Here is a 12500-nt window from a genome sequence, read left to right on the forward strand (position 1 = left end):
TTAATACAGTGGAAGGTCCCTGCTTGCACTTTGTCTCTGAAGCTAGGTTTTCCAGCCTTTAAGGTGTTTGTTGTTGTATTCAATGTGTGGATAAGCGTTGTGTAACGGCGCATGGGTGTACTGGGTGTAGCTCACTTGTTGGCCCTCTGTGTGGCTACATTATGCCATCTCTTCTGTCCCTCACTGCTGATCAGACACACAGACTCTCGCTGATACTTAGCCTCATCTGTGAGTTAATAGGTATACAGCGAGCACAGTGCAGGTGATGGCCCATGGGCCGGGGTCTAGTGCAGGGAGGGATGCAAGAGAGTGTATCTCTTAGGGTGTTACAGGACACTGAACTTTCCTTTGCCATCACAGGATTTTTTTCCTTCTTCTTTTTTCCTTTCCTTTTATTGTAACTGTTGTTTACTGTAAAAGTAAAAGTTGTTGCTAAATCATAATGCCTCAGGCCAAGGGCATATGAAGAGAATTTTACTCATTTTGACTGTGAGCCATGGGAGAGTACCAAGTCAGTTAACCCCTAAGCAGATTAATATGTGGCCAGGTGTTTTATTTCGCCGCGTAGTTCCTCATGTATCCTGGGACATTACTCTACACCCCCAGATTAGCCCACCATAGGCTTCGTCAGTCCATGTGGTAGCAGCTACACATGCCACAACCTTCAGGCATTACTAGCCTTCTTTCAGGCTTTCTCATTCTCTTTGTGGATATCTCACTAAGAACAATGAGACTGATCATTCCTGTGGTTCTAGGCTTGTAATGCCTTCTGGTTTGAAGCACAGTATCAGCCTCAAGAGCCAGTATTAAACACATTATTATTTGTGGTACTTTTTGCTCGACATTTGGCCCTCCCCCCCTTAATGCGCTGTTTCCCATGAGTTGATGTTAGTATGACTGTAGTACAGTTACCCAGGGAGCTTGTGTTCCACTGCCTCTCTGTATGTCATAATCAGTGTTTAGAGCTCCACTTGAGGACTGATCTTGGAAGGCTTGCACCATTCCAAAGTCTAAATGCCCTATAAAGTAGATAATCAGTAAATAATTTTTTAGATTTTTGATATGCTGATGGACTGGAAGAAGAAATACATCAGTTAAGATTAAATAAAGAAAGTCAATGATATTCCAGTTATTTTTTAGAACAAATAGATCTGGGATCATTACTTTTTTTCTTTCATTATTTTTTTTGAGACACTCTTTAAATGTTCATTTTCACTGATGCACTCTTGAGATGAATTTGTGTTTTATCATCTCTTGATTTGAGTAACAGTTTTGTAAAAGTGTAACTAAAAATAGAACGGATACTTTTTATGTGAAAGCTTCCAAGACTGGGTCTTCAGTTTCATGTCACAGCACACAAATGTTAATTTCAAAACTAAATCCTGTTGTTCTGGGGTGGAGCACTACCCTGAAACATGACTCTGATTCCACTTAAACAATGATTTTGTAGAGTTGTTCCTATGGTACTGGGAAAGCAGTATTAGTTGTTGATCAGAGGGTAATGTAGGCCAGACATGGATGATGCCAACACTTATACCAGAATTTGGGAAAGTGTGGTAAGCTTTGATATAGGTAGATAATGCTTCCTGAAATAGTGAAGAAAGTTTAAAAAGCTTGAGGAGGAGTTAAAATCTCTTTGTGTGCAGGTAGTTAGTTATTGTAGGTTGGCTATCTACTGAGAAAGGCAGAGTGTTGCCTCATAATTGTAGTAGATAAGAGTACAGGGCAGCAGAATGTGCTGTAGGAGGAAGCAGTTTGACTCCTTACCCTCCTGCAAGTAGCTACAAGTTGGTGGTCTGAGGAAGACTGCTACATCTTGCAGTAGTAAGTCGATTAGGACAGTGAGTAGCACAGTAGCAACAGCGACAGGTTACCACATACCCTTCGACCCTTGGATGTCGTGGGTTGGGGTACCCAGTGAAGTACGGCATCGATGGTAAGTATGTTGCCAAGAGAAGAGAGTCCCTTCCCAATTTGCATGCTACAGTCACGCTTTTGCATATTGCATGAGGTCCAGACACCCTGCGCATGTTCATGAATCCCTAACACCCATAATAAAGGCATGTGCCTTACACCTTTGTTTTGTATAATCAAGTTATTTGTGGAATGATTTATGTACAAATATTTTTGAAAATCTAATGACATACCTTATTTGTTTAACCTTCATCTAACAGATTTAGATTTATCTTGTGAAATCTATTATTTTTTCTATAATCTTATAGCCTAATGCAACATATATATGTATATGATTGCATAAACCATCATTCCTGTATATAATAATGATTTTTTAGTTACATGATACATAGTGAAGTTAGATGTGAAATATGCTCCCATATATCACATAAGGATTTGTTATGGTTTATCCCTGAAGTCATTAAATTTGAGACACAACACAAATTATAATTCAAAGTTAGAATTCAAGAAGCTAAACTTGTGATATTTTGCAATATACAAAGAGATAAATTCCACAGATCTCCACCACTTGTCCCTGCTAATGTCAAGAACATATTATATTGGGATGCATGCATTTGTGTCAACAGTTGTAAAAGTTTACCTTTGTTTTATCATTTCTAAGTGAACTGAAGATGTCAGTTTATGTGAATCAGGGTATTACTATGAGACTTATATATGGTAAGTCTTGGGTTTGTCAGATATTGAGTCAAAGGTTTAATTGCCATCAAGATTTAGAATTTTATAGTCTCTAGAAAATATTTTTTATCATAGAAGTTAAAACCTTTACTCAAGTGTAGAGCAGGATTCATTTTATATACACCCGTGATGAAATCACTGCATATTTGTGCTTTTCACATTTTCCAATTATCTGATGTAAATTTTTACTTGGGTTACTATAACTTAAATCTGAAAATGATTGTAACAGAAAGCACTCGTACATTTTATTCTGAGAGGTTGACATCAATGCCAAATGCAACTTGAACCTCCAATCACATAGGCACTGCATGATTGACCTTGGCAAAACAAATGTGGAAATAATATGACTGTGGTTTTATAGCAGAGAACAGAAATGTTAATACAAGCAATGCATGCAACAGGTACATGAAGCTGATGCCTGCCTTGTGCTCGCTAATAAGTACTGCCAAGACCCTGATGCAGAGGATGCTGCCAACATTATGCGGGTCATCTCCATCAAGAACTACTCTGATGACATCAGAGTCATTATCCAGCTTATGCAGTATCACAACAAGGTACTGTTATCCATGTTCTGTCTATAGATTTAGCAAAAAGATGATAAGAAGATAATAGTCTTTCAGAATTCTTTATCCGTATGGTGATGTTAATTTAGGATGATAGTTTTCTGGCTTTAGGATGATAGTTTTCTGGAATTAGGATTGATATAGGTATTTCTTTGCACAGGCATACCTATTGAATATCCCCTCCTGGGACTGGAAGCGTGGTGATGATGTCATTTGCCTGGCTGAGCTCAAATTAGGCTTCATCGCCCAATCTTGCCTTGCTCCAGGCTTCTCTACAATGATGGCTAACCTGTTTGCCATGAGGTCTTTCAAGACGGTAAGTACATTTGACCCTTTTTATATGATGATACAATATAAGAAACACACACACACACACACACACACACACACACACACACACACACACACACACACACACACACACACACACACACACACACACACACACAGATATATATAGATATATGAATATAATAATATGTATATGTATATATATATATATATATATATATATATATATATATGTGTGTGTGTGTGTGTGTGTGTGTGTGTGTGTGTGTGTGTTTATTTATATATGTATAGATATATGTATAAATATATGTATAGATATATGAATAAATATGTATATATATATATATATATATATATATATATATATGAATACACACACACACACACACACACACACACACACACACACACACACACACACACACACACACACACACACACACACACACACGCACACACGCACACACACACACACATACACCACACACCACACACCACACACCACACACCACAAATAAATAAATATATATATATATATATATATGAATACACACACACACACACACACACACACACACACACACACACACACACACACACACACACACACACACACACACACACACACCACACACCACACACCACACACCACACACCACACACCACACACATACACCACACACACACACCACACACACACACCACATACAGACCACACACACACACCATACACCACACACACACCACACACACACCACACACACACCACACACACCACACACCACACACACACACCACACACCACACACCACACTCCACACACCACACACCACACACACACACACACACACACACACACACACACACACACACACACACACACACACACACACACACACACACACACACACGCACACACACACATACACCACACACCACACACCACACACCACACACCACAAATAAATAAATATATATATATATATATATATATATATATATATGAATACACACACACACACACACACACACACACACACACACACACACACACACACCACACACCACACACCACACACCACACACCACACACATACACCACACACACACACCACACACACACACCACATACAGACCACACACACACACCACACACACACCATACACCACACACACACCACACACACACCACACACACACCACACACACCACACACCACACACCACACACACACACCACACACCACACACCACACACCACACACACACACACACACACACACACACACACACACACACACACACACACACACACACACACACACACACACACACACATATATATGCATATATGTGCATACTGATGTAAATGTACAATATATATTCTTTACTGAAGTATCTTTTACCCTGTTTGTTTCATTCTATAGTGCTCATATGTAAGTATTTCTCTTGAGTTGCAGGATATCTGGATTAATGATATAAATAATGACTACTATTTTTTTTTTTTTTTTTTACACTATTTACATTTTTGTGTGTGGGTGATATATCTCTGATTAAATCTGAAATTAAGTACCTAAATGCCTCATATTGATGTCGCTAAGCAAAAAATGATTGTGACCTCAGCATTTTTGAGTGATTAAAAAATTTTAATGGCAACAAGATCATACCAGTGACACACTTGACACAGAATACTCTCCATACAAAAACAAGAAGTAAATCTTGTGTTTTTTGTGTGAGAACACTTAGCATTTTTTGTAAACGTTAAAGAAACTGTAGATATTCCTTACCATCATTTTATGCAAAGAAACTTAATTTTATTTGATCTGCATAGACATGGAATTCATATAATCCACCTCTACATGTTTGTTATATATTTCTATGTTTGTCAGAAATATCTTTTTTTTTTTTTCATATAGATCAGTTTGTTTAAGGCAGTGCTTGTTATCATGGTCTTTTTTTGGTGTTTATATTAACTAATTTTTATAAGGAGTATTGTGACCTTTGCATGTGGTTTACATTATTTTTCTTTTTTTTAATTTATCTTTTATTTCATTTTTGAACACTATACAGACAGATACATTTTGTTAATCCAAATATTACACCGACTTTTTCAAATTAAAACTTAAACTTTTATTTCTGGAAATACTATTTTTTTTTTTTTACAGAGTAACCTTTAAAGTGTCTTTAAATAAATTCTAGTCCAAGTCAACTGACACAGAGATATCATTATATTGTTCTTTAATTTTTGCAAAACACTCTTTTATTTTTGTGTATCTTTTTTCTGTAGATAGTAGTATATGCTTTGTTTTCTTTTTTAATGCATTTTCTAATTTGAAGCTTTTTTTCTTTTGCTTTTATTCATATTAAGTAGTAGTTGCCCAGTGTTGATATTAAGGGCAAGAGAAAAAAAATATCTTTTTACTTATTTGCTTTCTCTTTAATATCTTCATAAAGCAAGATTAAATTCCTTTTAGATCAGATCATGATTTGGGTTTAATTTAAATTGTCTTATTGAAACACATATGTTGAATCAAGTAACTTGCTGAACTAGAGTCACTTGGCTGGTTATGATTAAGAGATAAGTGTGGGTGATTTGGGCAGAAGTGAAAAATTAATATCTAAAAATAATAAAATCTTTCTAAATCTACTATTTTTTTAAAGCAAGATCAATAATGAATATCAAAGATAATAAGAGATTGGTAGGAATATTGATGGGCTTTAAGACTCATGAAAGGAATTGGATATCTGTGTAGTAGATGTAACTAAAGATCTCTATTACCTTTTCTATCAGAGCTGTGCTAGTAAGCTGGAGTATGAAGTACTGATATCTACCAGTAAAAGGATGTTCAGGTACTTTTTGCCAAATGAAAACTAAATAAAGGCATTAAAGAACTTGATTCTCAAGTATGATCTATTTAATTGTTCTGTCATTGCATGTGTTAGAAGGGGAAATATTTTAAAGATATACAAGTTCCTGTAGCTCGCTTACTGACACTAAATTGTGTGGTAGAGTGACAAAGATGGGACTAACTGGCAAGTCGATTACCAAAATGGCTCTGGAATGGAGATGTATACTGAGGCGCTAAGCCCTTCATTCGTCGATCTTATGTTTTCAGAGACAGCATTGTAAGTAAGGCTTTTGCTGCTGGGATAGGGTTGTCACCTGTCCCAGTGATTTAGGTGTGATCCTTTTCCTGTTTGAACTAACAGCTATTCTCCCTATTTTGGTTTTCTTTGTGTATGTGTGATAAGACCATTAATGTTTTGCATTTCTTTGTTAACTTGTGCTTCATGATATTTTAACTTTTCAAGATTTGGTGATGGATCTCATAAATGCTGAGAGTCAAAGATTTGTTGGGTTTTTGCAAATAAAGTTTGGTACTGAGAGGCGCAGTACCAAAAGTACTATTTGTCTTTTTTACAGTTTATGGTAATATTGGAAATGTTTAGGATAACTGAACAGTATAGAGTATATGACTCCCACATTTTTTCCCCCCCCTCTTTCTCTCTCTCTCTTTCTTTCTTATCTTTCTCTAATTTTGTTATTCTTTCTTTTTTTGAAATATTTTCAGAGGTTGCAAAGCTACATTTTTTTCAATTACAATGAACTGATTATTTGTTTGTAAGGGTAAGATGTTCAGTGAATCATTTCTTAGAACTTATAAAAAACATTTTACCAGCCTCGTACAAAGAAGCATCACCAACTCTTTTTACAACAGGCAGAACCAAATTTTACACAAACCAACCTACTGACATTTTAAAATAGCTGGTAAAATAAGATTGTGAAGTTAAGGGTGGAAAATCTTATTAAATGTACTCATGGCCATATACATATCCCTGCTGTATATCAACTAGGAAAAGTAAATGCAACTTTCCTCAAAATGCTCCGCGATTTTTGTAAAAGACATAAGAATATTACCTTATACAATATTATATGCATATTTTCTTACACAGAGTGGATGTCATTCTCTTACATTGCTTATTCATCTAGCATTCAAATTCTAGACATATTTTAGATTTTATTCCATTTTCTTTTTCTTTTTTCCTTCACTAGATCAGACTTTCTGATAACTGCTTGTATTTTGGTTGGTTTTCTTCAAGCAATTTTTTCTTTCTTTCTTTCCTTCTTTTTTTCATCTTTTTTTTTTTTTTTTACAAATTTCTATTTTGTTCTATTAATTCTTAAGATTTATTTTGGCTAGGAGCAGGTTACAAAACTTCACTGTGATCATGAGAGGGGGCCCATGAGTAGCAAAAAGAGTACTGTCTCAATACTATGCTAATTACATTGGAGAGAAACAGAATTGTGTGTGCATATCATAACAGAGTAAACTGGACTGCTCTTGTTATCTCCTCCAGTCGCCAGATATGCAAGCCTGGCAGAATGACTACCTCCAAGGTACTGGCTGCGAAATGTACACTGAGACACTTTCTCCGAGTTTTGTGGCCATGACATTCCCACAGGCTTCAGAGTAAGTCATTTTGTCCCAGATGTCTCTTTCATTCTATTCATCTATTTATGTATTTAGTTACTCCTTTTTCTTTCCTTTTTCCTTTCTGGTTATCTGCCTCTTTGGGTCCCAGCTTTAGCTTGTATTTCCTTATCTTTTCTTCACTCCCTTACTTCTTCCTATCTCTCCCATTTTTCTTCTCTTGGTGTCCATTCATTTTTTCTTTTTTTATTTATAAATGTATTTCCATTTGCTCTATCCTCTGTCATCATGTGCTTTCACTTTCTTACTCTCTCTCTCTCTTTCTTTCTTTCTCTTTATCTTTATCTTTTTCTTTCTCTTTCTCTTTCTCTTTCTCTTTTTCTCTTTTTCTATCTTTGTCTTTCCCCCTTTCTCTTTTCCCTTTTCCCTTTTCCCTTTTCCCTTTTCCCTTTTGTCTCTCTCTCTCTCTCTCTCTCTCTCTCTCTCTCTCTCTCTCTCTCTCTCTCTCTCTCTCTCTCTCTCTCTCTCTCTCTCTCTCTCTCTCTCTCTTTCTCTCTCTCTGTCTCTGTCTCTGTCTCTCTCTCTCTCTCTCTCTCTCTCTCTTCCTCTTTCTCTTTCTCTCTTTCTCTTTTTCTATCTTTGTCTTTCCCCCTTTCTCTTTTCCCTTTTCTCTCTCTCTCTCTCTCTCTCTCTCTCTCTCTCTCTCTCTCTCTCTCTCTCTCTCTCTCTCTCTCTCTCTCTCTCTCTCTCTCTCTCTCTCTCTCTGTCTCTCTCTCTCTCTCTCTCTCTCTGTCTCTTTCTCTCTTTCTCTCTTTCTATCTTTCTATCTTTCTATCTTCGTCTTTCCCCTTTTCACTCTCTCTCTCTCTCTCTCTCTCTCTCTCTCTCTCTCTCTCTCTCTCTCTCTCTCTCTCTCTCTCTCTCTCTCTCTCTGTCTCTCTCTCTCTCTGTCTCTCTCTCTCTCTCTCTCTCTCTCTCTCTCTCTCTCTCTCTCTCTCTCTCTCTCTCTCTCTCTCTCTCTCTCTCTCTCTCTCTCTCTCTTTCTTTCTCTCTCACCTTTACCCCCTCACACTCCCTCTCTTCTATGTGTCCATCTATTTATTCATCAGTCTATATATCTCTGTCAGTGTGTCTCTCTATAGATCTCTTTCTCTTAGTCTGCTTTATATATATATTTACTGATAAAAACTCCCTTTGAATACAGTATTGCAGGAAACGATCAGTTAGTTCTGCAACTGACTGATGTAAGGCATTAAGCATGGAGTGTTGTAAATGCTTATTTATCTTCCCTTCTTTTCTTCTTTTTTGTGTGTGTCAAATGAATAAAATTACTAAACTATAAGTAAGAATACATTTAGTATCTTCATTGAAGAGGGAATTTGCTATTACTGTAAGTAAAGAATGTCAATTTTTTATCTCTCTTCTTTTGATAATAACTTTCATACGGATTTTGAATTAAAGATAGTGATACTCTTCAACTCTTCTGACAGACTTTGCTTCTCCAAGCTTAAACTTCTTCTCTTGGCCATTGAAGTCAAGAATGAGGATGGCACAGATAGCAAAATTGCCATCAACCCAAAAGCCACAAAGATCCAGCCAAACACTCAAGGCTTCTTCATTGCTCAGTCAGCTGATGAGGTCAAGAGGTATGTTGTGTATGTGCATTTATGTGGTGGAAGGAACATTGCAGGGAAATTATTAACAGTAGGTTAATTATTCAGTCATCAGTGAGTTTTTAAATTTCACAAGAAAATAATATTGTTTGATGAAATAAGCCATGCCAAAATTGTTCACATTTTGTTGTTTTTTTTAGCATTTTAATAAAGGAATATTTTTTTCATTTAAGAATATTTTCTTTATAAGCGAGATTTGTACTAAAAGCTAAAGATATTGCACAAGAGATACAAAATTATCTATTTGAATGAACGGTTCAGAAAAATCATATTATGATTAGGTCAATGCCTCAGTAAGCTTTGAGATAAATGTCAGATACATTTGAGTGACTGGTTCAGCTGGAGTTCCCTAGGTCTTGAGCTTCCAAAGTTGATCCAGGACTGTAAGTTCATCCTAAACTATTTCTTGCAGGATCAAGATCAGGTGTTACTTTTTTAATTCAGAAAATGATGGGCATTGCATTACTGCATTCTATGTTTTATTTAGATAATGATAGAAATGCTTACATCACAGTATCACAAGAGGAGTCTATTGTTAATAGTTTCAATAAAAAGATGGAACTTAATATTATAAGGTTTAGTGAAATTATGATAAAAAATTACATGTAATTTTTGCAATTTCACAAAAAAGACAAAAATTACCTTTCTCCTTCCCCCTGTTGAATATTAAATACCTGTACCTCTTTAACATCTTTAATTACAAAAGGCTATTTACAGCTTATATATTATTAGGATGAAAGTCCTCCCCAGCCAGTAATTCAAAATCAGATAATTTGTATTCATTATTACCGTGGAATGGGATGGCAAATCCAAATTCTTTATGTATTTTTCATCCAGATATCCAAAGGTTCATTGATGGTCCTGTGCCATATATATGTAACATAAAAAAGAAAGAAAGAAAAAAGATTCAATGATTTGGTTTAATGGTAAAACATTCAAGACAGTAGAAGGTAAGTATCTGGTAGTCATGAAGGTTTGAAGAAATATAGATATAAAAGTGCATATTGAAAATGAAGGGAATTATAATTAATATCTAGATGAATAAAGTCCTGTAATAACAAAGATTCTGTTATCTATCTTTATGTATTTATATAGCATATGTTTTTATTTTTTTATATTACATTATAGTTTATGAGTGGTCCCTTTCAGAGCATGGTACTACTGCAAAGCCTGTCATGACGACTGCAAAAATGAAACCCTTATTAAAAAGTGCAAATGTAAAAACTGTAAGTATCTCTGCAATATTTTTCTCTTGTATCTCTACTCATCAGTGTAAGACCTGTTTGTAGAGTAACAGGTACTTCTTGCATCCAGATTTTAGACTGTACAATAAGAGGTATTTTTTCATCCATTTTCTTGTTGATGTACAGTAATGGTTATTCTTATTTTCACAGTCATACTTAATTGTACATTATAACATTTGAATATATCGTTCTCTAGTTCATTTAGTTATGACTTCTATGTTATTTTCAAGTGTGATGTATAATACTTGAGTTTATTGCTTGGTGTAGGTTAATGTATAAGACTGTAAAGTATACTTTTGGCAATATTTATTTTGCCTTTATTACTGCTGATGGATCATTTGGTAATATAAAAGCCCAGAGTAAATGCAGGTAGTATTTATAGGTATTTATTGTTTGCAGTAAGAAATTTTCTGGCTAAGTGTGAATCCTATTGTTATGGGTTTATGAATTTAGAGGTATTCTTTAACAATATTTACTTATCAATGGAGCAAAGAAGGGACAGAAAGTGTTCAGCAATGTTGATATGTGTTTACATCACTGAGAGATATGAGCATTTCATTGATGCTTCACACCTTTGTGCAGTACAATTATTTATTTTTTTCTTCATGGATATTCATATCTTTTCTTGAAGATGCCTTTATGTTGTATGCCATATTTATGAATTTTGGGATTGTGATGGGACAACTTGATTTTTTTATATATATATTCTTTTTAAGAGACAGGTGCATTTTAATGAATAATATTGCTAATATTTTGTATTCTATATGGTAGGACAAAGACAGAAGATCCAAACATTACCACATTATGTTATCTGTGTCTTCATTTAAATCATTTTGCAGTTAAATAATTTTAGTTTGCTGAAATTATTTAAAAGACCAAATTCCTCCATTTCCTCCAAAGTCACTTATCCCCTCTTTATGCTTTTTCGTATTAAAAAAGATGGTTAAATGCACAAATAGAGACACCAAAACACTTTATATTGTGCATTTTACATGCCCTTTCTCAAAAAAAGCATTAGACTGAGAAATATGTTCATGAATTTATATATGCATTATTTTTAGGAATAAATGAAATGTGTATATATAGTTATGATAATAATATAAAGGACAGATATTTAATAAATTTTGCCATTCAAAATCTGGACATACAATCATGATTTGCTGAATATGTGGATGGTTTTACAAGGTGGCAAAAAGAAGAAGAGAAAGGACTATATAGTTATTACTTTTGCAATCAGAGACCCTGTATTGGATAATTTTATAATATATGACGACCGTTTTTGCAGTTTTGAAATAGGAATTGGTAAATGTATAAGATTCTACAGTAGTAAAAGTTTTGGGTAACAGAAAAATTACGAAGATTAGAAATTTTGCCACAGACACATGCTACACACACACACACACACACACACACACACACACACACACATACACACACATACATATGAAAACCATGTATACAGGAAGATAGAAGCAAATATATAGGGGTTTCTAATGACAGTTTTTTAAGAATCAAAATGTTATCATTTAAACTGTTTCAGATTAAAGAGAAAACTAACGCTCATGGTGGCTCTCTGTCACAGCCAAAACAAAGGACTAAGTGTGCTAGTCATCATGTCCTTTTTACTATAATCACTCTTTTGTGTGTG

General features: G+C 35.1%; 1 protein-coding gene across 6 annotated transcripts in view; it reads left to right on the forward strand.

Annotated features, from left to right (window-relative positions):
• Positions 1-12500, forward strand: part of LOC125047433 (calcium-activated potassium channel slowpoke-like) — a 316251-nt gene that overhangs the window by 255535 nt on the left and 48216 nt on the right. For 4 of the 6 annotated variants that reach the window (XM_047645630.1, XM_047645632.1, XM_047645631.1 and 1 more), the window contains exons 11-15: positions 3051-3203; positions 3373-3528; positions 6513-6628; positions 9426-9581; positions 10758-10834. In XM_047645630.1, the coding sequence (XP_047501586.1) occupies positions 3051-3203; positions 3373-3528; positions 6513-6628; positions 9426-9581; positions 10758-10834 (658 nt within the window). Of the gene's footprint in view, positions 1-3050; positions 3204-3372; positions 3529-6512; positions 6629-7861; positions 7975-9425; positions 9582-10757; positions 10835-12500 lie in introns of all 6 variants that reach the window. The other 2 variants (XM_047645634.1, XM_047645635.1) reach the window with 1 other exon arrangement.

The sequence above is a fragment of the Penaeus chinensis genome, chromosome 41 (assembly GCF_019202785.1).
Source record: "Penaeus chinensis breed Huanghai No. 1 chromosome 41, ASM1920278v2, whole genome shotgun sequence".
NCBI lineage: Eukaryota > Metazoa > Arthropoda > Malacostraca > Decapoda > Penaeidae > Penaeus > Penaeus chinensis.